The sequence below is a fragment of the Strongylocentrotus purpuratus genome, unplaced genomic scaffold (genome assembly GCF_000002235.5).
Source record: "Strongylocentrotus purpuratus isolate Spur 01 unplaced genomic scaffold, Spur_5.0 spur5_scaffold_10, whole genome shotgun sequence".
NCBI classification, from domain to species: domain Eukaryota; kingdom Metazoa; phylum Echinodermata; class Echinoidea; order Camarodonta; family Strongylocentrotidae; genus Strongylocentrotus; species Strongylocentrotus purpuratus.
In genome coordinates this window covers 29,064,933-29,092,811 of record NW_022145595.1, presented here as the reverse complement: position 1 = coordinate 29,092,811, position 27,879 = coordinate 29,064,933, and the positions used below count along the sequence as shown (strand labels likewise).

Below are 27,879 nucleotides of genomic sequence, written 5' to 3'. Positions count from 1 at the left end.
ATCAGTCGATTTTAGTCAAGAAACATTGTTTTATAGTTTAATTAATATATTGACCTTGAGAGGGAGCTATACAACATAAAGAGTTTATTATTTACAATTTCATAACTTTAGAATCAATTTTAACCAGGACAACGATCACTGAATATTGTAGGATCGCATATGCTTCCAATATGTTCATTTGAACCAAATTCATGACCCCATACCAAAACTTTGTATTACCTTTAAACATCTTCTATTTTTCTCAACTTGCTATTTTTCTAAAGTTGCAGAAAAGCCAAAGACAATTCAATTACTGTCACAACCTCGTAAAACTTTATTGCGACTTTTTACCACTGTGTAATTTTACATGTTTCTGAAGATAACATTTTCTCATGAATGCCATATCACACTGAGAACATTTGAAAGGCCTTTCTCCCGTATGCGATCTTATGTGGTCGGCTAGCTGACCTTTTTGAGAGTATGCTTTAGGACAGTAAGAACACTGATATCTTTTCTCCTCTGTATGTTTTCTCATATGCACATAAACAGAGTATTCATTACGGAATCTCTTGCTACAGAGGGGACATCCATGCATTTTCTGTGGGCCTCTGGGATGTGTTCTCTCATGAAGAATGAGGCTACACTCTGCTGAGAATGTTTTGTTACACTCAGAACACTGATAAGGTTTTTCTTCAGGGCATGTTTTGATATGACTTTGGGATTCGTTTTGAGAGCATTCTTTGCTGCACTTTAACGTTGCTAATTTCTCTTTACAGACAGAACTTTCCGGTAGTATTTTTCGAGAATTTTTTATCATGTGCAAATTAAATGTTTTCTTGTAGGAAAATCCCTGGTTACAATGATCACATTTGTAGGGTTTCTCCTTGGTGTGTATTCGAACATGTTCGTTCAAATGAGTTTTATCAAAGAACTTCTTGCTACAGTAAGAACACTGATGACGCTTTTCATCAGTATGCCTTCTCATATGTGTCTTTTTCCCTTGTGCTGTTGTAAACGTCTTGCTACATAGAGAACATTGATACGATTTCTGTTCATGATGTGTTCTGTTGTGAAGAGTTAGACTACACTTGGATGGAAATGAGCTGCTACAATGAGAACATGAATAAGAACTTTCAATATTCATTGTTTTCCGGGGGGTAATTATTTCGATATCATCACTATGGGATTCGTTTTGAGAGCATTCTATGCTGCTGTTCAACGTTGCAAATTTCTCTTTACGGACAGAACATTCCTGTAGTATTTTTTCAGAATGTTCGATCATGTGCAAATTTAATGTTTTCTTGTAGGAAAATTCCTTGCTACAATGATCACATTTGTAGAGTTTGCCCTTTGTGTGAATTCGAATATGTGAGTTCAAATTTCCTTTTCCGAAAAATCTCTTACCACAATGTGAACATTCATGAGGCTTTTCTCCTGTATGCCATTTCATGTGTCTAGTTCTCACATAAATTGATGCAAACGTCTTGCTACATAGAGAACATTGATATGATTTCTGTTCAAGATGTGTCCTGTTGTGAAGAGTTAGACTACACTTGGATGGAAATGTACTGCTACAATGAGAACATGAATAAGAACTTTCAATGGTCATTGTTTTCCGAGGGGTCGTTGTTTTCCGAGGGGTCATTGTTACAATATTATTACTTTGGGATCCGTTTTGAGAACATTCTATGCTGCGGTTTGACGTTGCTAATTTCTCTTTACGGACAGAACATTCCTGTAGTATTTTTTCAGAATGTTCGATCATGTGCAAATTAAATGTTTTCTTGTAGGAAAATCCCTTGCTACAATGATCACATTTGTAGGGTTTCTCTTTTGTGTGAATTCGAATATGTACATTCAAATTACCTTTATGGAAAAATCTCTTACCACAATGTGAACATTCATGAGGCTTTTCTCCTGTATGCCATTTCATGTGTCTAGTTCTCCCAGACAATGATGCAAACGTCTTGCCACATAGAGCACATTGACATGATATATGTTCAAGATGTGTTCTGTTGTGAAGAGTTAGAATACACTTGGATGGAAATGTACTGCTACAATGAGAACATGAATAAGAACTTTCAAAAGTCATTGTTCCTATGTGTGAGTCAAGGTTGGACTTTGTTTTGAAAGCTCTTTTACAATATGAACATTGAGATTGGCTTTGGCTATAAGAATGATCTGTTTGATCTTGTGTTTGTACCGTTAGAATGTTCTTTACTTGGTTATGTGTTCTGCTATGTACCTTAAGGTCCATCTGTTTAGCAAATGTACTTGTACAATGAATACATGCATAAGGCTTCTCCCCTGTGCATTTTGTCTTGTGTTTTACAAGATCAGAATTGGACAAAAATGACTTTTTACAAAGGGAACAATGGAAAGTGTCATAGGTCTTTATACCAACATGAGATTGGAGATGTCTGGTAAGGTGACACTCTTTAGAAAATGAGCGATCACAGAAGAAACATTGAAGTGATGTTTTTCCACCGGAGTCGGTTCTCTCATGCTTCTTCTGAAAAGACCCTGTAGGCTCTGTCACCTTACATTCACAAGATTCATTGTTTCCGCCACGATCGTTGTCTCCACTTTCTCCTTTTTCTTCATTGAAGCATCTTCCGCCTTCCCCATTCTGCTCGGAATCAATTTCTGTAAATGATCGAAATTGCGAAATATTTCAAAGTTATGACTATTGCTCATAATTTTTAACAGAAGTGTACGATTGGAAGATGGATTTGACAAATGCAACATATTTAAAAGTCAGACACATATTTAACTTGTTAATATGACAATCTTTAAAAATTTATTATGATTGTTATGTTGGGTGTTTGAAAAATTAAACATTGAAATTAAACTGTTTGATTGGTCTGACCAATTCTCATCTTTGTACCTGAAGCTGTTTAATATGGTGAATGTAAAGATGTTTCAATGGCACGGTTACATTTTTTGATTGATGTGATGATCATTAGAGAATATGTATCTAGAAAGGCAACGCAGAAAATATGGTTCCAAAGAACCATGATTAGGGACTTTTAGATTCTGCACGATGAGAACGCGGACTGCCCTTTTAAGGCAATGTGACGTCACTGCCAGTGCCTTAAAAGGACGTCACATTGCCTTAAAAGGGCAGTCAACGTTCTCGTCGTGCAGAATCTAAAAGTCCCTATTAGGCTGTAGTGGAAACCGACTATCACATGAAACTTTTCAACACCATGAACACTGAACAGCCATTTATGCAAAAATTATTCAAGAATTGCCAAAATTCATCACATCATCAGTTTCAATTATTTTACAGCAAATCTAGGCCCTGTTTCATAAAACTTGTTATCAATAACAAGTTACAATAACTGTTATGTAAGCTACTGGCATTTGATTGGCTGAGGGCAAATTTGTCATAGAAATTTAGCATTTGTTATTGATAACAAGTTTTATGAAACAGGCCCCAGAACCACTCACATGTCATTAGTTTCCCATCTTACAGTAACAAACTTTACCTTCTTTGATGAGAACATCAAAACTAACAGAGTTCCTCTCTTGGTGTGTAGGTGGCATGGACTCCCTTTCACTACTCTCTTGAGAGTTTTCTCCAATCCTCTCATCATCTTCCAATACAGACTCTTGGCCAAGTGCAATCAAGACTGTTTTACTCTCTTGTGGATCTGATGAAAGAGCTGTACTGGGCATCTCAGGTTTAGCACACATGTGAATCCAACCTTCCTCATCAACACAGGACTGTTTTACATCTTCCTGCAGTGATACTTGATCTCTATCACTCTTACCCGTCTCAGCTTCATAAAACAAAAAGTCTTCCTTTTTTATGTAGGATTCCATTGAGCTTTCTTCTTCCATGTATCAGGCCAGGAATAGACCTACTTCTTTGACTGGTGTCAATCTTTAATCTTTTTCCCTTTGTTGCTTTCAGAGTACTCTAAAGAAGGAAAAAGGGGCAAGAATATTAATTTTCACTAATTTTCATGATTATAGCAAAGGAAGTTTTCAAAACTGGTCTTTACCTTTACGGCTTTAAAGGTAAAGACCAGTTTTGGAAATGCCCCCCTCTCAAAAAATGAAATGGAAGCTGTTGTTACCAATCATGTGAAAGAATATGTTTTGACAAATACGTGATCATACAAATTTTGCAGAGAAACCGCCTAATAATTGATATATTTGGTACATTGTTATATCTCTTTGGACCTGATAAATATAGCGCACGTGTCGCGTAGTCCCATACATCTTTCTGTGTACAGTGCTTGCAACTTTACCAAGACTGGGCCAAATTTCTTATCATTTCGATGATTCCAGAACCTTGCAGTACATACCAATACTTTCATGTATGCTAGATGATCAACCCTTTCTGATCCATTCCACAACCCTTTCTTTCATAATGCAATCGCATGACCATAACTGGTCTTTATCTTTAACTTTAAGTTTTACTATTTTTTAAGTTTGAACAATTCTCATCTTCGTCATATTTAAGGTACAAACTGGAAAATTTAGTCTGAGATGTTCATTGATTTTTCTATTTTATGTGTTTACAATGATGTGTACTTTGCGTCAGTTATGTGTGAATTAAGTGTGTCACCTGTTTAAAGCAGGACGTGTCAAAACCTCTATGGTGCGACGTAATATAACGTATTGACTTTGCCATTGAACTTAAGTTGCGCTTAAGTTAATTAAGTAGGCCCTCTCTCACTTAAATTCTAAGCCATTCGAGTAGATCGGCCAATGAGAGTGCGTAAGCTCATGATACAGCGCTCAATACGCAGAGTTCTTTGTGACCGGTCACTAGCTCAAAGATTTTTACTTTTTTGAGGCACTTCATCGTTCATGATCATTTTGAAGCGCAATATTTTTAGGGCTTCAAACTAGACCTAGACTACATGTACAGTCCTACACCATATCAGACACTGATAACACGAAGGGCCATGCATCTTAGAGGGGCGACTGTGTATATGTGGTGACCGGCTGGCGTCTTTTTTTAACCTTACCTAGACCTAGATCTATATTATATACCAGTAGCCATCCTATCGCTGCATTTGATTGGCAATATAGGAACCATACGTTATGCGCTAGTTCATGATACACACGCACACAGAATCCAATGCTATAATTCATCAAATAATGAGATTTCATACAAAAATTACAAGTGCAACGCTGATGTTTACTACCGGTAGGCCCTAAGACTAAGTACTAGACTAGTCTAAGTTAAACTAGACTTTAATTCGTCACTTTGACGAATTAGGTGATACGTATGCTAATGATTTACATAATGAAGAATGCATTTTCACGATGTCATATTTTTATATAAAATGCTTCTCCCATTATGATCTATCCATATGTCAAGTTTCTACTGTTTAGCATTGATAATTATGGATGTATGGAAGATATATTGAGACAATTTGACCATTGACCCTAATTAACATAATGAGGCCTACACATACACATTACATATTCTGTGGTAAGAATGAAGTAAGCGAGGGAAAATGAAGGCAATGACAAACGAGAGCGACAGAGAGAGAGAGACAGAATATGGCCAGGTTCAAATTAAGTTTCCTTTAAATCAGACCCAGTACTGAGAATCTTTTTATGTGCCATGTTTTCGTTATTTGACGGCTTTTGACGCTACATAGAAATGCCGTCTTTTGTCACCAAATATTGTTCAAATAGCATTGTAGAGACGATGAACACTAATGCAAAGTCGTAAGTCATGAGAATGTCAATTTATATCTCGTTCTGCTAAATAACCAGAACAATTGAAAACAGTCTGAAAACATTGGAGGTATAATGAACAAGAGATAATGTGGTCATGTAAACAAGTGCATTATGTCCATGTTAATCCCCTAGTTCCAAAATCATGATTGTATTCTCTATTTATTTCTCCTATATAATTTATTTCAATTTAAAATAGAAATTCTAATGTTCCTTCTTTTGTCTTGATAATATTTCAGCAACGAATTGACAGTTTTGGTAGACATCTTGGATGTATCAAAGCAATAAATTCTTGGCACATGACGTATTGTGTATACGATAATAATGATAAGAAGAAGAAGCATACGAATAATAACAATAACACATACTTACTATAATAATGATTATAATTATGATATTTACTATAATAATAAATATAACAATGATAATAATAATGATTATTATGATACTGCTGCTATTACTACTACTTCAACTACAACTACTAAGAAGAAATTAATGAAGAAAAAGGGGTAGGAGAAGAATCATTTCAGCGATATTACCGGTAGTGAGTATATTGTCAATGATTGAGGCATACACGTGCATGCACATTACATATTCCATGGTAAGAATGAAGAAAGCGAGGGAAAATGAAGGCAATGACAAACGAGAGCGACAGAGAGAGAGAGAGAGACAGAATATGGCCAGGTTCAAATTAAGTTTCCTTTAAATCAGACCCAGTACTGAGAATCTTTTTATGTGCCATGTTTTCGTTATTTGACGGCTTTTGACGCTACATAGAAATGCCGTCTTTTGTCACCAACTATTGTTCAAATAGCATTGTAGAGACGATGAACACTAATGCAAAGTCGTAAGTCATGAGAATGTCAATTTATATCTCGTTCTGCTAAATAACCCGAACAATAGAATCAACCAAGTGGAATCAACTGTTAAACAAATTTATCATGAGTTCTGAAATTTCAATTTGTTATTGCACATCATAATAGTATTAAAGAGCAGCAATGGCGAACGATTGTCGCTAACATTCTGAAATTGTTGCTTAGATTGATTAAATCCCCTAGTTCCAAAATCATGATTGTATTCTCTATTTATTTCTCCTATATAATTTATTTCAATTTAAAATAGAAATTCTAATGTTCCTTCTTTTGGCTTGATAATATTTCAGCAACGAATTGACAGTTTTGGTAGACATCTTGGATGTATCATAGCAATAAATAATTGGCACATGACGTATGGTGTATACGATAATAATGATAAGAAGAATAAGCAAATAGCTATAAGAATAATAACAATAACACATACTTACTATAATAATGATTATAATTACGATATTTACTATAATAATAAATATAACAATGATAATAATAATGATTATTATGATACTGCTGCTATTACTACTACTTCAACTACAACTACTAAGAAGAAATTAATGAAGAAAAAGGGGTAGGAGAAGAATCATTTCAGCGATATAAGTGAGTATATTCTCAATGATTGAGGCATACACGTGCATGCACATTACATATTTCGTGGTAAGAATGAAGAAAGCGAGGGAAAATGAAGGCAATGACAAACGAGAGCGACAAAGAGAGACAGAATATGGCCAGGTTCAAATTAAGTTTCCTTTAAATCAGACCCAGTACTGAGAATCTTTTTATGTGCCATGTTTTTGTTATTTGATGGCTTTTGACGCTACATAGAAATGCCGTCTTTTGTCACCAAATATTGTTCAAATAGCATTGTAGAGACGATGAACACTAATGCAAAGTCGTTAGCCATGAGAATATTAATTTCTGTGTCGTTCTGCTAAATAACCCGAACAACAGAAACAACCAAGTGGAATCAACTGTTAAACGAATTTATCATGAGTTCTGAAATTTCAATTTGTTACTGCACATCATAATAGTATTAAAGAGCAGCAATGGCGAACGATTGTCGCTAAAATTCTGAAATTGTTGCTTAGATTGATTAAATTACCGTGAGGCATCAAGCTACATAGAACTATGATCGACAAACATGATATTGTTTTGAAAACAGTCTGAAAACATTGGAGGTAGAATGAACAAGAGATAATGTGGTTATGTAAACAAGTGCATTATGTCCATGTTAATCCCCTAGTTCCAAAATCATGATTGTATTCTCTATTTATTTCTCCTATATAATTTATTTCAATTTAAAATAGAAATTCTAATGTTGCTTCTTTTGGCTTGATAATATTTCAGCAACGAATTGACAGTTTTGGTAGACATCTTGGATGTATCTTAGCAATAAATTCTTGGCACATGACGTATGGTGTATACGATAATAAGAAGAAGAAGCATACAAATAGCTATAAGAATAATAACAATAACAATAATGATTATAATTACGATATTTACTATAATAATAAATATAACAATGATAATAATAATGATTATTATGATACTGCTGCTATTACTACTACTTCAACTACAACTACTAAGAAGAAATTAATGAAGAAAAAGGGGTAGGAGAAGAATCATTTCAGCGATATAAGTGAGTATATTCTCAATGATTGAGGCATACACGTGCATGCACATTACATATTCCGTGGTAAGAATGAAGAAAGCGAGGGAAAATGAAGGCAATGACAAACGAGAGCGACAGAGAGAGAGAGACAGAATATGGCCGGGTTCAAATTAAGTTTCCTTTAAATCAGACCCAGTACTGAGAATCTTTTTATGTGCCATGTTTTTGTTATTTGATGGCTTTTGACGCTACATAGAAATGCCGTCTTTTGTCACCAAATATTGTTCAAATAGCATTGTAGAGACGATGAACACTAATGCAAAGTCGTTAGCCATGAGAATATTAATTTCTGTGTCGTTCTGCTAAATAACCCGAACAACAGAAACAACCAAGTTGAATCAACTGTTAAACGAATTTATCATGAGTTCTGAAATTTCAATTTGTTACTGCACATCATAATAGTATTAAAGAGCAGCAATGGCGAACGATTGTCGCTAAAATTCTGAAATTGTTGCTTAGATTGATTAAATTACCGTGAGGCATCAAGCTACATAGAACTATGATCGACAAACATGATATTGTTTTGAAAACAGTCTGAAAACATTGGAGGTAGAATGAACAAGAGATACCCCTATACAAATTTCAGTACGCTTACACGCGAGCTCGTCAGCATGCTCGCCAACGAGTTCGTTGACGAGCAAGCAGACGAACTCGCCAGCGAGCTCGCTTCGTTCCAAATATGCAAATTAGCTACGAACTCGTTGGCGTGCTCGTTGGCGAGCTCGTTGGCGTGCTCGAAATATACACGCTCGTCACTGGCCGATAAGCTCGTTGGCGAGCTCGTCGGCGAGTTCGTCAACAAGTTCGTCAGCGAGTTCGTCGGCGAGTTCGTCAGCGAGTTCGTCGGCGAGTTCGTCAACGAGTTCGTCGGCGAGTTCGTCAACGAGTTCGTCGGCGAGTTTTTCATGAGTTCGTCGACAATCTCGTGGAAAAAATGGCTGCACGCTTTATAATGGCGTGCTTAACAGCAGGTTGGCATTGAGAACAAATTTGTGTCTACATATAGAGGTGAACTTGATGATCCTGTTGAGCTATTGGCAAGCATATATATATATATATATTTGTCTAACTTATCAGCCTTTCAATATCCTGGTAACATCTGCAGGTTGGCCATGCAAGGGCAATTCAGTTGGCTAGCTGGTGAAGAATACAGTGATACTCTTAGGGCAATTTAAAAGCTCATTACTTCTGGGATATCAATCAATTAAATCACTAATATATCAAAGAACAGAAAGAAAAGATTTAACATAAAATGTAACTTAAAACAAGTAGCTCTTTATTATAGTCAATACAAACCCTGTATAATGCATGTTACCTGTATGCAGGGTTCACAACTTCACACAACAATATGAATGAATAAATGATTTCCAAATTATATAATTACACTGTATAATGAAATTAAATATGTGAGTAATTACACTGTATAATACTCTGCCTTTGAAGAAATATTATTATCCATTTTGGTAATAATTTATCCATCATTCTAATCACTCATAATATTACAAAGATCCAAACTAATAAAGCGGTATTCATACAATAACTATGTAGCATCCCCCCTTCTTGTCAGTGTATTCACCAACCCAGGGTACCAAGTAATGATACATGTACACTATAGGATCTCTAGAACAATCCCTTCTTTATATCTGCTAGCAAACTAGTTTTCAGTATTCAGACCAAATGCATTCTTGTGCTCTCATGTTGCCTAAAAGGTAGGGTTTGTCATATAGATACAGAAATGTTTACATGAATATAACCTTATCACATAGATATCTAATGTTACTTTATTGAAGTGAATATACTATGTGCTAGATAGATAAACAAAATTCCCAATATATGAAAAGATATCTCACTAGAAAGAGAATGGATACATTATCTCATTAATCATTACTCTACACTTCTCTTTCATAAATGTATAAGAGAGGTAGGTCTAACTGTTGGCCTAGTCTTATTATAAATACACAATAGAACATTTAGTTAAAAGGTGTGAGAAATAAGTTTTTCTCTTACCTAAAACAAAGGAGCTGCAATACCATTCAAAACCCATGTCTGCTCTCAACAACAGCAAGATAGAAAAAGACTTGACCAAATGGGCCTAAATCAATTCATTCTTATCAGGAATGCTACCAGTGGTAATTCCACAAGAGAGAGTACACAAGAAAGTGAGAGAGGGGAGAAGAGAGGAATAGGGATTTGTGTCTAAGCAGGGGGATCCTATGTACATAAGGAGAGAGCAAGATAGAAACAGGGAGTTGACCTCGAATCAAGCACTGGGTGTGTGGTCTTATGTAATACCTGATAGTGACATTTCAGGGTGTTAAATATATGATACAGTCAGAATAAATGGCACCCCCTTCCCAATCTGGTATGCTGCAAATAAATGTTTCAAAGTTTCAAAAGAATTTAATTAAATTTACAAGAAATTTGACAGGTTACTTCAGCATGAAAAAGCTATTGTTTCAATTTCAACATAAATTTTCTGAACTTTCAATGTAATTGCATATGTGTATTTTTATGATACTGGAGAGATTTCACCATGGATATTTCAGATCCAAGTATAAAAATAAAAGAGTATATTCTATGGTGATAATTTTGTCCATGTCTTAATGCAGATATGTAGTGGAGATAACTTAAATAACGTTGTGTTTCAAAACCCTGGGTTTAATGTTTTATGTAAGGTGAAACCCATTTTTTGCCCTTTTTAGGACGTACACCAAAACGTGACGTGAAAAAACCTAGTTCCTGGTAATGAGTATTCTCTAAATTTGTATGACTATCTGATGTTCAATTATTGTCTGGTAGTAAGTGCTGAATCTATTTATGCTCATGTCATTAATAACCTTAGGTTGCGTGGCAAAGTTTTTTCATAATCACCATATTTCACATCTTGTAACAGTTGTTATGCATGGTGTCCACCATGCAACACGCGTTCCATTTGGTGCTTCTGCATGATGAATGCACATTATATGAACAACTTTGACAATTCCCAGTTTATTTCTTGGAAGAACTCCATGGATCAAATCAATTAAAAAAAGATGAAGCTTAAAATGTTATAGTTAAAAAAACAGCACATGTTTGAAATTCTAAAAATTCTTTGGTGTCCACCCATAACATGCATTACCGTATATGAAAAATACAAAATACAATTTTGTTAAGAAAACTTCATTTATAATCGTTCTAATCTTTCACAAGAAAGGCTTTCTACATTGTGTATATAAAATTCATTGAATTGTTCAATTTTGAAACAAATAGATATTTTTAAAAAAATTATTAAACTTTGGTGTCCACCCTAGAGGGCTGGGTTTACCAGTTTCACCCCGAGTTTGCCACGAGTTCGCCACGAGCTCCCCAGTTTAACCCGAGCTCGCCACGAACTCCCCTTTTACCCACGAGCTCGCCACGAGCTCCCCCTTTTTACCCACGAGCTCGCCACGAGCTCCCCAGTTTACCCCCGAGCTCCCCAGTTTACGCCCGAGCTCGCCACGAGCTCCCCAGTTTACCCCCGAGCTCCCCAGTTTACGCCCGAGCTCGCCACGAGCTCCCCATTTTACCAACGAGCTCGTCACGAACTCCCCCTTTTACCCACGAGCTCGCCACGAGCTCCCCCTTTTACCCACGAACTCGCCACGAGCTCCCCCTTTTACCAACGAGCTCGTCACAAGCTCGCCACGAGCTCCCCCTTTTACTCACGAGCTCGCCACGAGCTGCCCAGTTTACCCGCGAGTTCGCCACGAGCTTGTGACGAACTCGTTCACGAGCTCGTGAAGATTTTGTAAGATCGTTACTAGCGTCCTGGAAGCGTGTTACGAGCTTAAAGCCTAAAAAACGATCTTATTAAGCTTACCACGAGCATAATACGAGTTCGCGACGAACTTAAATTTGTATAGGGGTAATGTGGTTATGTAAACAAGTGCATTATGTCCATGTTAATCCCCTAGTTCCAAAATCATGATTGTATTCTCTATTTATTTCTCCTATATAATTTATTTCAATTTAAAATAGAAATTCTAATGTTGCTTCTTTTGGCTTGATAATATTTCAGCAACGAATTGACAGTTTTGGTAGACATCTTGGATGTATCTTAGCAATAAATTCTTGGCACATGACGTATGGTGTATACGATAATAAGAAGAAGAAGCATACAAATAGCTATAAGAATAATAACAATAACACATACTTACTATAATAATGATTATAATTACGATATTTACTATAATAATAAATATAACAATGATAATAATAATGATTATTATGATACTGCTGCTATTACTACTACTTCAACTACAACTACTAAGAAGAAATTAATGAAGAAAAAGGGGTAGGAGAAGAATCATTTCAGCGATATAAGTGAGTATATTCTCAATGATTGAGGCATACACGTGCATGCACATTACATATTCCGTGGTAAGAATGAAGAAAGCGAGGGAAAATGAAGGCAATGACAAACGAGAGCGACAGAGAGAGAGAGACAGAATATGGCCGGGTTCAAATTAAGTTTCCTTTAAATCAGACCCAGTACTAAGGATCTTTTTAAGTGCCATGTTTTTGTTATTTGAAGGCTTTTGACGCTACATAGAAATGCCGTCTTTTGTCACCAAATATTGTTCAAATAGCATTGTAGAGACGATGAACACTAATGCAAAGTCGTTAGCCATGAAAATATCAATTTCTGTGTCGTTCTGCTAAGTAACCCGAACAATAGAATCAATCAAGTGGAATCAACTGTTAAACAAATTTATCATGAGTTCTGAAATTTCAATTTGTTACTGCATGCATAATAGTATTAAAGAGCAGCAATGGCGAACGATTGTCGCTAACATTCTGAAATTGTTGCTTAGATAAATTACCATGAGGCATCAAGCTACATAGAACTATGATCGACAAACATGATATTGTTTTGAAAACAGTCTGAAAACATTGGAGGTAGAATGAACAAGAGATAATGTGATTATGTAAACAAGTGCATTATGTCCATGTTAATCCCCTAGTTCCAAAATCATGATTGTATTCTCTATTTATTTCTCCTATATAATTTATTTCAATTTAAAATAGAAATTCTAATGTTCCTTCTTTTGGCTTGATAATATTTCAGCAACGAATTGATAGTTTTGGTAGATATCTTGGATGTATCATAGCAATAAATAATTGGCACATGACGTATGGTGTATACGATAATAATAATAAGAAGAAGCATACAAATAGCTATAAGAATAATAACAATAACACATACTTACTATAATAATGATTATAATTACGATATTTACTATAATAATAAATATAACAATGATAATAATAATGATTATTATGATACTGCTGCTATTACTACTACTTCAACTACAACTACTAAGAAGAAATTAATGAAGAAAAAGGGGTAGGAGAAGAATCATTTCAGCGATATACGTGAGTATATTCTCAATGATTGAGGCATACACGTGCATGCACATTACATATTCCGTGGTAAGAATGAAGAAAGCGAGGGAAAATGAAGGCAATGACAAACGAGAGCGACAGAGAGAGAGAGACAGAATATGGCGTCTTTTGTCACCAACTATTGTTCAAATAGCATTGTAGAGACGATGAACACTAATGCAAAGTCGTAAGCCATGAGAATGTCAATTTATATCTCGTTCTGCTAAATAACCCGAACAATAGAATCAACCAAGTGGAAACAACTGTTAAACGAATTTATCATGAGTTCTAAAATTTCAATTTGTTACTGCACGTCATAATAGTATTAAAGTAGATATTCATTGATTTTAAAAACTAACTTTATTTTCATTATTGCGAAGTTGAAGCTTTGATTCGACAAGGTTATCAAAATTCAATGCTTGGACACATTCGAGGTAATGATTAGTATAAATTACAAAACGCTTTAAATACAGCCCCGGAGGTAGAATGAATAAGAGATAATGTGGTCATGTAAACAAGTGCATTATGTCCAAGTTAATCCCCTAGTGCCAAAATCATGATTGTATTCTCTATTTATTTCTCCTATATAATTTATTTCAATTTAAAATAGAAATTCTAATGTTGCTTCTTTTGGCTTGATAATATTTCAGCAACGAATTGACAGTTTTGGTAGACATCTTGGATGTATCTTAGCAATAAATTCTTGGCACATGACGTATGGTGTATACGATAATAAGAAGAAGAAGCATACAAATAGCTATAAGAATAATAACAATAACACATACTTACTATAATAATGATTATAATTACGATATTTACTATAATAATAAATATAACAATGATAATAATAATGATTATTATGATACTGCTGCTATTACTACTACTTCAACTACAACTACTAAGAAGAAATTAATGAAGAAAAAGGGGTAGGAGAAGAATCATTTCAGCGATATAAGTGAGTATATTCTCAATGATTGAGGCATACACGTGCATGCACATTACATATTCCGTGGTAAGAATGAAGAAAGCGAGGGAAAATGAAGGCAATGACAAACGAGAGCGACAAAGAGAGAGAGACAGAATATGGCCAGTTTCAAATTAAGTTTCCTTTAAATCAGACCCAGTACTGAGAATCTTTTTATGTGCCATGTTTTCGTTATTTGACGGCTTTTGACGCTACATAGAAATGCCGTCTTTTGTCACCAAATATTGTTCAAATAGCATTGTAGAGACGATGAACACTAGTGCAAAGTCGTTAGCCATGAGAATATCAATTTCTGTGTCGTTCTGCTAAATAACCCGAAACAATAGAAACAACCAAGTGGAATCAACTGTTAAACGAATTTATCATGAGTTCTGAAATTTCAATTTGTTACTGCACATCATAATAGTATTAAAGAGCAGCAATGGCGAACGATTGTCGCTAAAATTCTGAAATTGTTGCTTAGATTGATTAAATTACCGTGAGGCATCAAGCTACATAGAACTATGGTCAACAAACATGATATTGTTTTGAAAACAGTCTGAAAACATTGGAGGTAGAATGAACAAGAGATAATGTGGTTATGTAAACAAGTGCATTATGTCCATGTTAATCCCCTAGTTCCAAAATCATGATTGTATTCTCTATTTATTTCTCCTATATAATTTATTTCAATTTAAAATAGAAATTCTAATGTTGCTTCTTTTGGCTTGATAATATTTCAGCAACGAATTGACAGTTTTGGTAGACATCTTGGATGTATCTTAGCAATAAATTCTTGGCACATGACGTATGGTGTATACGATAATAAGAAGAAGAAGCATACAAATAGCTATAAGAATAATAACAATAACACATACTTACTATAATAATGATTATAATTACGATATTTACTATAATAATAAATATAACAATGATAATAATAATGATTATTATGATACTGCTGCTATTACTACTAATTCAACTACAACTACTAAGAAGAAATTAATGAAGAAAAAGGGGTAGGAGAAGAATCATTTCAGCGATATAAGTGAGTATATTCTCAATGATTGAGGCATACACGTGCATGCACATTACATATTCCGTGGTAAGAATGAAGAAAGCGAGGGAAAATGAAGGCAATGACAAACGAGAGCTACAGAGAGAGAGACAGAATATGGCGTCTTTTGTCACCAACTATTGTTCAAATAGCATTGTAGAGACGATGAACACTAATGCAAAGTCGTAAGCCATGAGAATGTCAATTTATATCTCGTTCTGCTAAATAACCCGAACAATAGAATCAACCAAGTGGAAACAACTGTTAAACGAATTTATCATGAGTTCTGAAATTTCAATTTGTTACTGCACGTCATAATAGTATTAAAGTAGATATTCATTGATTTTAAAAACTAACTTTATTTTCATTATTGCGAAGTTGAAGCTTTGATTCGACAAGGTTATCAAATTCAATGCTTGGACACATTCGAGGTAATGATTAGTATAAATTACAAAACGCTTTAAATACAGCCCTGGAGGTAGAATGAATAAGAGATAATGTGGTCATGTAAACAAGTGCATTATGTCCATGTTAATCCCCTAGTTCCAAAATCATGATTGTATTCTCTATTTATTTCTCCTATATAATTTATTTCAATTTAAAATAGAAATTCTAATGTTGCTTCTTTTGGCTTGATAATATTTCAGCAACGAATTGACAGTTTTGGTAGACATCTTGGATGTATCTTAGCAATAAATTCTTGGCACATGACGTATGGTGTATACGATAATAAGAAGAAGAAGCATACAAATAGCTATAAGAATAATAACAATAACACATACTTACTATAATAATGATTATAATTACGATATTTACTATAATAATAAATATAACAATGATAATAATAATGATTATTATGATACTGCTGCTATTACTACTACTTCAACTACAACTACTAAGAAGAAATTAATGAAGAAAAAGGGGTAGGAGAAGAATCATTTCAGCGATATAAGTGAGTATATTCTCAATGATTGAGGCATACACGTGCATGCACATTACATATTCCGTGGTAAGAATGAAGAAAGCGAGGGAAAATGAAGGCAATGACAAACGAGAGCGACAAAGAGAGAGAGACAGAATATGGCCAGTTTCAAATTAAGTTTCCTTTAAATCAGACCCAGTACTGAGAATCTTTTTATGTGCCATGTTTTCGTTATTTGACGGCTTTTGACGCTACATAGAAATGCCGTCTTTTGTCACCAAATATTGTTCAAATAGCATTGTAGAGACGATGAACACTAGTGCAAAGTCGTTAGCCATGAGAATATCAATTTCTGTGTCGTTCTGCTAAATAACCCGAAACAATAGAAACAACCAAGTGGAATCAACTGTTAAACGAATTTATCATGAGTTCTGAAATTTCAATTTGTTACTGCACATCATAATAGTATTAAAGAGCAGCAATGGCGAACGATTGTCGCTAAAATTCTGAAATTGTTGCTTAGATTGATTAAATTACCGTGAGGCATCAAGCTACATAGAACTATGGTCAACAAACATGATATTGTTTTGAAAACAGTCTGAAAACATTGGAGGTAGAATGAACAAGAGATAATGTGGTTATGTAAACAAGTGCATTATGTCCATGTTAATCCCCTAGTTCCAAAATCATGATTGTATTCTCTATTTATTTCTCCTATATAATTTATTTCAATTTAAAATAGAAATTCTAATGTTGCTTCTTTTGGCTTGATAATATTTCAGCAACGAATTGACAGTTTTGGTAGACATCTTGGATGTATCTTAGCAATAAATTCTTGGCACATGACGTATGGTGTATACGATAATAAGAAGAAGAAGCATACAAATAGCTATAAGAATAATAACAATAACACATACTTACTATAATAATGATTATAATTACGATATTTACTATAATAATAAATATAACAATGATAATAATAATGATTATTATGATACTGCTGCTATTACTACTAATTCAACTACAACTACTAAGAAGAAATTAATGAAGAAAAAGGGGTAGGAGAAGAATCATTTCAGCGATATAAGTGAGTATATTCTCAATGATTGAGGCATACACGTGCATGCACATTACATATTCCGTGGTAAGAATGAAGAAAGCGAGGGAAAATGAAGGCAATGACAAACGAGAGCTACAGAGAGAGAGACAGAATATGGCGTCTTTTGTCACCAACTATTGTTCAAATAGCATTGTAGAGACGATGAACACTAATGCAAAGTCGTAAGCCATGAGAATGTCAATTTATATCTCGTTCTGCTAAATAACCCGAACAATAGAATCAACCAAGTGGAAACAACTGTTAAACGAATTTATCATGAGTTCTGAAATTTCAATTTGTTACTGCACGTCATAATAGTATTAAAGTAGATATTCATTGATTTTAAAAACTAACTTTATTTTCATTATTGCGAAGTTGAAGCTTTGATTCGACAAGGTTATCAAAATTCAATGCTTGGACACATTCGAGGTAATGATTAGTATAAATTACAAAACGCTTTAAATACAGCCCTGGAGGTAGAATGAATAAGAGATAATGTGGTCATGTAAACAAGTGCATTATGTCCATGTTAATCCCCTAGTTCCAAAATCATGATTGTATTCTCTATTTATTTCTCCTATATAATTTATTTCAATTTAAAATAGAAATTCTAATGTTGCTTCTTTTGGCTTGATAATATTTCAGCAACGAATTGACAGTTTTGGTAGACATCTTGGATGTATCTTAGCAATAAATTCTTGGCACATGACGTATGGTGTATACGATAATAAGAAGAAGAAGCATACAAATAGCTATAAGAATAATAACAATAACACATACTTACTATAATAATGATTATAATTACGATATTTACTATAATAATAAATATAACAATGATAATAATAATGATTATTATGATACTGCTGCTATTACTACTAATTCAACTACAACTACTAAGAAGAAATTAATGAAGAAAAAGGGGTAGGAGAAGAATCATTTCAGCGATATAAGTGAGTATATTCTCAATGATTGAGGCATACACGTGCATGCACATTACATATTCCGTGGTAAGAATGAAGAAAGCGAGGGAAAATGAAGGCAATGACAAACGAGAGCGACAGAGAGAGAGACAGAATATGGCGTCTTTTGTCACCAACTATTGTTCAAATAGCATTGTAGAGACGATGAACACTAATGCAAAGTCGTAAGCCATGAGAATGTCAATTTATATCTCGTTCTGCTAAATAACCCGAACAATAGAATCAACCAAGTGGAAACAACTGTTAAACGAATTTATCATGAGTTCTGAAATTTCAATTTGTTACTGCACGTCATAATAGTATTAAAGTAGATATTCATTGATTTTAAAAACTAACTTTATTTTCATTATTGCGAAGTTGAAGCTTTGATTCGACAAGGTTATCAAAATTCAATGCTTGGACACATTCGAGGTAATGATTAGTATAAATTACAAAACGCTTTAAATACAGCCCTGGAGGTAGAATGAATAAGAGATAATGTGGTCATGTAAACAAGTGCATTACATGTATGTCCATGTTAATTCCCTAGTTCCAAAATCATGATTGTATTCTCTATTTATTTCTCCTATATAATTTATTTCCACTTACAGTAGAAATTCTAATCTTTCTTCTTTTGGCTTAATTATTTCAGCAACGAATTGACAGTTTTGGTAGACATCTTGGATGTATCATAGCAATAAATTCTTGGCACAGGACGTATTGTGTATACGATAATTATGATCAGAAGAAAAAGCATACAAAAAACTATAAGAATGATAATAAAAAATAAGCTTTATAATAATGATTATAATTATGATATTTACTATAATTATAAATATAACAATGATTATTATGATACTGCTGCTATTACTACTCCAACTACTACTACTAGGAAGTAGAAGATGAAGAAGAACGGGGAGGAGGAGAATCGTTTCAGCGAAATTAGTGGTTATATTCTCTATGTAATTATGATTGAGGCGTACACTCAAATTTAAATTATAATCAAACAGGCATCTGAATTTTTAGATGCTTACTATTTGCTTTATGTTGTTGAGAATCGGCCCCTGGCTGGATCGCACCCTGCTTCCCTGAATCAACAAACAAACTTTGAGAAAAGATTTTGTCTCCCTTTAATTCAAAGTCGTTTTACAAACTTTTGACCATCGATAATACTCGCATTCATTCAGGCTAATTGTTTATCGTGTATTTTGTAGAAAGATACAAACCCTCGTGTAATTTAAATAATGTTGGAAATTTGGAATTGAATTGGGGCCTTGAGCAAAGAATACACGTTAAGATGACCAAAAGTGTGAGGTAGTTTCCACTGCCCGTGGATCATAAAATATGTCATCTAAATCGTTTGCCTGTAGGTCTGGAGTATCAAAGGTCGATAAATTTAAGATCAGACCTGCGAAGGGTCATTTTTGAAGCATAAACAAAAATCAAAAGCAGTTAGAGAAAAGACATCTCCAAGTCTCCAGCGGTAAGACAATTAATGACGAGCACAATTGAAGACCAATCTAAGACGCGTTTATAGCATACATGCCAACATCTGAAAATCAGAAATCTGTACAAATTATGCTATTTAAAAAAAAAAGAGGAACAATCCTAACTCTCCTATTCAATACTACAGACAAATTTGTACAGGAAGAGGAACACCTGCATTAAAATGATAATTATCTTCTCCCAAAAAGAGGAATGTTCCTCTTTAATCTGAACAGTTGGCATGTATGTTATAGTGACGGCAGACTTCTGTGGGACGTTTAAAATTGTACTGCGATCATTTGAGTTCGTTCGTCATCACAAGTGCATGTAAAAACTGAAGTTTGATTTGGACTCGTCGTCTTTGACCACAAATTTCGTCATGATCCCGTCAACAAAATTGAAAATAAATGTCACAAGTAATTTAAAAAAATAACCTCAGCAACAACACAATAATTTTTTTTGAGAAATTCGAATAAAGATGAACGATATATGGTCCAACGTGCATGGTCATTAATTACTTAATCAATTAAAATTAAAAGTTTCGACTTGAACAAGCAATATGATGATATCGGAAAATCCGATAAGCCAAAAAGATGTATGGAATATTATATACAACTCATACTTAATCCACTTATTAAAAGAAATTGGATTATCCGGGCACTTATAGAAGTTATGACCTATTAAACATAGGCATGTTTTTGTTTTAAAATTGCAAATGTGTGCGCGCGCGTGTTGTTATCTTTGACGCCCGCTTATTCCATCATTATGTGTCAAAATTGACTGAAATTTACAGGTATTGTTGAGGAAAGTATCAGAAATCCAAAAAATGCAAAAAAAAGGAATTTCTCCATTCCACGTTACGTTATGGGCGCAAATATGCGCGCACCGACCCACACGCGCCAAAATTTTTGAAACGCTTAAAATTGTCTGAAACATATAGAAAATTACTTGGTTTGGGGTTTTAAGCACTTTAAATTTTTATTTCTTTTTGACGCGCGCGTTTGCGCACGTTTGAAATGGAAGGCGCATGTGCGTGGGCTAAAATTCTGACGCATGACCTGAGCATGATTTTTTGCCAAATTTGAATTGAAATTGATATTGCATGGCTGAGGTACGACAATTAATGACATTTCACATACTGACGTCATGATGACATCACGATGACCTGGCGTCGCTGTAAAGTCAGGCAGTTCTAAGTTGGACTAAGATCTATCTTCAGGCCAAGTTTCATGACAATGGCTTGTTCCATTATTGAGATATCCTGCGAACAAGTTTATGGAAGAATAATAATAAATTCTTCCATACAGACACAAAATAAATACTAGACTTTAATTCGTCACTCCTCCCATAATGATCTATCCATATGTCAAGGTTAAATTGTGTCAATCCCTTGATCATTATGGATCTAGGGAAAATAGATTGAGACAAAATATGACCATTGACTCTGTGCAGTAATCAGTTACACCTTTGACTCTAATTTACATCATGAAGAACGGATTTTGACGATTTTATCTTATTCAAAGAAATGAAAATGTAATTATTAATAAATAAGAGCTTATGCCTGAATAATTAAAAGTGAACAGTGTATGACGCCAAGATGTCCCGGCGTAAATTAAAAGTCAAAATAAATGTGGGAATACATTAGCGATCATTTTGACACTATATGAATATGGCGGACAAAGAAATCGGACAAAATATACAGTTCCTCAGGTAGACAAAGAAACATCCTTCACTGCTATTATGTACAAATGTGTAGAACATGTAGGTGAATATGCATGTGACACCTGTTCCACACATTTTTACATAAAAGCAGTGAAGGGATGTTCCTTTGTCTACCTGAGGAACTGTATATTTTGTCCGCTTTCATTGTACGTCATGTTCATAGTGTGAGTTGTCGACGTGAGATTCGCTAGTTGCTTGAAAATAAAGTCTTTAAATATCGGATGGATATATACTGTCACTGTATAAGGAATGTGGATTAGAGGGATATTGTCAGTCTTTCTCAAAGGCTTTTCAATTAAAGGAATACAAAAAATTGAATGTATTGCGCTCAAGAAATTACATACAGCATTGCCAGTAAATTTCACGAGATCAATATTAAAATCTCCGATTGTATAAACCTGCTTATGTTCAGTATAAGTTTTCTGTAAAAAATTTTCAAAGACAGGGATGAAATCATTGATATTTGATTGGGGTTTTCTATATATGACAACTACAAAAAAAATCTTATGTCTCGGCAAGTTGCTTTCAATAAACAGTGATTCATAATTGTATGATGGGTATAATATAAATATATCATTGCGTATTTCACATTCAAAATTGTCAGCGACCAATAGACCAACACTTCCACGCTTTCCTACTTGGCGATTAGAATGTATAAATGAATAACCAGACACATTGAATAATAGTGGCGAACTGTCATTAATCTAAGTTTCAGAGAAATCTATACATAAAGTAAAGATGAAATTGGATAAAACTTAAGAAAGTATGTTTAAACTACGCGAATTAAAATGTAAAATACTAAAATGATAGTCAATGTTACTGAATTCAGTAGTAAAATCCTCATCAATATAATATTTACAGTTCAGAAAACTACTGAAAGTGAAAAAAAAAGAAAGGAAAGGAAAAAGGAAAGAAAGAAGGGCTAAAAACACAAGTTAGAAGTGGACCAATCAAGGCGCTCACTTATCCGTATCAGGGGAAAAATACACGGGGGCTCGGGGTGAATCACCCCACCCCCCCCCCCCCCCGAAATGCCAAAAAGAGCCCCCGAAAGTCATAAAAGTAGCCCCCGAAGTATTTTTTCCCCTGATCCGTTTATAGGATAAGGCCCTGGGGCAGCTAGCCATACTCCGATATTTCGGTCGTTTTCCGATCAGAACTAGCCCTAACTATCATTCCAGGATTTTGTTTCAGAACCTGAGACAAAGTCACCCAATCCCTTTAAGTTTCAAAACGTAGACTTCATTGACCTGTACATAGGCTTAGGAACCAGGGGTGCTTGGGAGCACCGCCCCCCCCCCCCCCAAAAAAAAAAAATATATATATTGGGGGGCTCAGATATCATTGAGCCCCCCCCCCCCCCCCCCCAATATTTCGGCCGGGCTCGGTTATCATGAGCCCCCCTCCCCCCTCCCAAATATTTTGTTCGTGCTGATGAGTTGAGGGAAGTGTATGCCGGAGATATTGACTTTGTAGCATTAACTCGGCAGCTAACAAACCTCCAAGACGTGTATGACAATGAGAGAAAACCCATCAAATACATTAAAACAATCTGTGAGATTTTCAACAACAGTCCAATCTATAAGAGATCATTCTCAGAGGTACACAGTCTTCTTCTCATTTACCTTACCATCCCGGTTACAACGGCAACTTGCGAGAGAACATTCTCTGTCTTGAAAGGGATCAAAACTTATCTGATAAGTACAATGACCCAAAGAAAGCTCAACCAAAGCTTAATATTACTCATATATAAATCTCGTACAGATAAACTGGACTATAGTTTGCCCAAAACTTTGTTTCCAGGAACACAAGAAGACAAAACTTCTTTGGCACATTTGTCTGAGGCTGCATGTGCACCTCAAAAGAAGAAAAGTCTGAAATTTTTCGCCGCGATGACATAGACGAGGAACAAAGAATTTATTTCCAGGTGCAAATTAAAGACAAAGGAGGATCTCAGAATTATATTTTTTGGGTGGTGCCACATTTCAGTTTTTAAATATGTCCGTTTATAGGCATTACAATAAAAGTTTTGTTTTTCATGTTCCTGGGTATTATTTTTTCCAAAGGTGTTAAATGTGTGTTATTTTAACACCTAGTACTTTGTCTTACTTAATAAAAATAAACTAAATATCTTACAATTCAACGATTTCTTCAAGTAGGCCTACTTTTATTAATTTCTTCAACTGCTTAAAATTAAGGCTACAAATGCTTTGTTACTGTAGAGCTGTAGTGTGAACAGGCTACTTAGTAATTCACATTTATAGATTGGTGCACATCATTATGCTTGATCATCCTCCCCTATCTGTTTGTTGTCATTCCTCTGTTTAATAGTCATCCTTTATTTGCTACCTATGATATTTGAATATTCAATATTTCCTTTTATTATATAAATAAACATGTAAATACCTATATATGCAAAATAAACCCTGGAGATTTAAAGTTGTAAAGCCCAGGGCAGTTCAACACACGCAATCATGAAATAAGGGTGTCTTTATCGAAGTGTCACTGTAAGTTTAGAACCATGCCCTGTGCCTACCCGCTCAGGCTACCCTACATTCAGGGGCGTCGTTAAAGGGGGGGGGTGTGAGGTTGAAGCCGGTGGGATTTTTTTTATGTCGGTCGGCCAGCAATTTTTTTCCCTTCGAACTGTCACTTTTTATCGGACAAAGAAACATTTTTGAAAATTCAGACAATGATTTAGAGTTGGTACAATGAATCGTCTTCTTTTTCCAATAATTTAATGAAACGTCGAAGCTCCCGCGCTTCGCGCGCGTGGGGGAAAACTGAATTCAGACAATTAGGGTTAAGAGTAGAGAACGGTATACGACAAATCGTCTTCTTTCTATAATAATCTAATGAAACGTCTAAGCTTCCGCGCTTCGCGTGGGACAGGGAAACTGAATTCAGACAAGGATTAAGAGTCGAGAACGGTACAACAATTCGTCTTCTTTTCATAATAATTTAATGAAACGTCTAAGCTACCGCGCGAGGCCTTTCACCCACCCCTACCCCACCTAGGGAGCGCTTTGCGTGTTCTTTAAGTGATTCGCTTGCTCAATACCGCCCTCCCTTAAATAAGATCCTACCTACGCACCTGCATTAAAATATATAGCTATGATGCTTACTAAGTTGACGAAATAATTTGTATATTTATGTCGTCGACGAAAATGACCATTTGCGCATAACAATTTAGCCTTTGGCCTCGGGTTTATAGGGTTACATTTGTAGATATTGGGACATTAAATTTGTCGATAATTGGTGGCTTGTTTTGTTGGTAATTGTTGGCCTCTATACCCCCCGCCCCCCCCCCCCCCCCCCCCCCCGCCCCACTGAAAAGGTCTAGCGACGCCCCTGACGACACATCAGGCCTATACTTGCGTTTTGTGAGAGGCTCAAGTATCCGGGCCAGCTATTTATAGTTGAGTAATTTTTGAAGAAAAACAAAGGAGTACTCGCTCTCCAATCGTATTGGTTATTTGGGAATTTCGAATGTCATCAAATATGTTTTTTTCCTTTTAACACAATGATTGTTTTGTGACTCAATTCAGGCCTGACTAAATATAATTTTTTTCGTAAGGCAACAGACAAGTAATTTAGTCATATACCTGATTAACATTTGAAGATTTCCTACACTGATGCCTGGCCGTGCGTAACCCATATTTGAACACTAAGTTGCACCTGAAATTGCAACATGTGCATTATAAGCTCAAAATGCTTTCTTTCATACAAATACACCAAAAAAAAATCCCAAAAGCTTGAATGCATACTATTTCACAAGATGTAATTAAACAATATGAATGATATTAATGATACACTTACATGTACATGCAAATGCATAATCATTTTTTGCGCTTCTTGCTCCCAGTAAGATAGTTTCCTTCTACATTTAATTTTGTTGCTGTTGTGAGTTTATATTCATATTTTTGTTATCAAACAGGAATAAATAAATGGATATATAAAATTTACATTTGTACAATGATAGTTGTACAATGATAGAAGAACCAATGAAAATCGTAACTGATCTTCCTTAATTCCTTTTCTTTTCTTCCTCTTTGTTTTCTGTCCCTTTCTCTCCTCTTTCCCTTTCACTTCCCTTCTCCTTGTCTCTCTCTCTCTCTCTCTCTCTCTCTCTTTGTTGAGGGGGGGGGGGGGTAGGGGTACAAATCGGGACAAATTGCAACTGATCTCCCCTACCTTTCTTCTTCCTCTTTCCCCCCCTTTCCCTTCCCTTACTTTGCTCTCTCTCTCTCATTTAAGTTTGCTAAGGGAGGCAGGGGCCTTTCGCCCCCTCCCCCTCTCCCCGATCCACACAATGTTGGTGGGATTAATCGCAACTGATCTCTGCCTCTTTTCACCCTTTTTTCTTCTTCCTCTTTTGTATTCCATTTTGGCTCTCCTCTTTCGCTTTCCATTCTTTCTCTCTTTTCTTTGGCGGGGAGGGGGTGGGGGTGGTCAGGGAGGGGGGGGGGGGTAGAGGCAAAGGTCTTTCTCCGCGATCCACATCTTGTCTGCAGGAAAATTGCAACTGATATCCCTTCTTTTCTTTTCTTCTTTTGTTTCTTTCCCTTTCCTTCCTTCTCTCGTTTTGCGGGGGGGGGGGGGGGGGGGGAGGCAACAGCATGGGCGGCAAGGCCCTGTCGGACCCCTTTTTCTTTTCTTCTTCCTTTCCTCTTCTATCTTCTTTCCCTTCCTCTTCTATCTTCTTTCCCTTTCCCTTCTTTTCCTTCCTTCTCTCTCTCTCTCTCTCTTTTTGTTTGCTGAGGGGCCAGGGAGGGCAGGCGAAGGCCTTTCGCCCCCGATCCACACCGCGTTGGTGGGAAAAATCACTATTGATCTCCGTACCTTTCTTTTCTTTCCCTTCCCCTTCTCTTCTTTTCTCTCTCTTTTAAATTTGCTGTAAAAGGGGGGGGGGGGAGACAAGGGCCATTTGCCCCCCCCCCCCCCCCCCGATCCCCAACTTGTTGGCGGGAAAACTGCAACTGATATCCCCCTTCTTTTCTTTTCTTCCCTTTATCTCGTCTTTTCCCGTTTTTCTTTCCCTTCTCTTCCTTCTCTCTTTCTTTTTGCTGGGGGGGGGGGGGGCAACAGCCTGGGAGGTGAAGCCCTTCCGCCCCCCCCCCCTCCCGATTTTCTTCTTTTCCCTTTTTCTTCTTCTTCTTCCTTTCCCTTTGTCTCTTCTTTCTCTTTCCCTTATTTTCCTTCGTTCTCTCTCTCTCTCTCTCTCTCTCTTTTGCTGAGGGGGGGGGGGGGGGTGGCAAAGGCCTTTTGCCCCCGATCTCCTTTGTTCCCCCCTTTTCTTTTCTTCTTCCTCTTCTTCCTTACTCTCCGCTTTACCTTCTCTCTCTCTCTCTCTCATTTTTTGTTGGCGGTTGGGGGTCAAGGCCCTCCCCCCCCCCCCCCCCCCCCCCCCTTGATCCGCGCCGGGAAGACCTGTAGAGTCTAGTGTCATCTGGTAAAGCTGAATATGGGTTATCCAGTCGTTTCATTCATTAAGTAGTCTAGACCTATATTTAGATCTATTTTTATACTTGTATTAAATATGTATAGGTCTACGTGTGGACTAGAGTACGGACATTCGGTGCGGCAGGCGGACTATTGGTGCGAGACCTCTTCCGCACAGATTGTCCGTCGGACATTTGAGGCGCGCACGGAATGTCCGACACGGACATTCTGCGCGGATAAAATCCGCACCGATCGTCCGCTCTCGATCGATCTCTAATAGGCGGACGATCGGTGCGGGTAACATTCTACGCGGTCACCGTACCGGCTGGGAGACCTGACCAGACACCCGGGCCGTGCGGAGAGCCATGTAAACAAACCCTAAAATGTGTACAAAATCACACCTTCCCACACCCGACGATTATTGGACAGTGGCCTTAATGAATTTCATGCCACTTCTACTCCTAATTTCCGTCGACAATGCTAATTCGGAGTTAAAAATAACGAAATAATAGCAAATATCTTACCAGACCGATACAGCTTAAGTTCCACTCCACATGTAGGCCTACCCTGTGACTTGCCTCTACAGCTAGCTCAGCT

General features: G+C 36.0%; 1 protein-coding gene across 1 annotated transcript; it reads right to left on the bottom strand.

The window, feature by feature from the left end:
• Nucleotides 1-130: 130 nt before the first annotated feature.
• LOC105445704 (zinc finger protein 271-like) lies at nt 131-27,879 on the bottom strand. The gene is made up of 3 exons (XM_030980009.1): nt 27,807-27,879; nt 3,471-3,904; nt 131-2,625 (listed from the first exon to the last, which is right to left on the bottom strand). Exons 2-3 carry the CDS (start codon nt 3,823-3,825, stop codon nt 314-316), a joined length of 2,667 nt encoding a protein of 888 aa, XP_030835869.1. The 5' UTR covers nt 3,826-3,904; nt 27,807-27,879; the 3' UTR covers nt 131-313.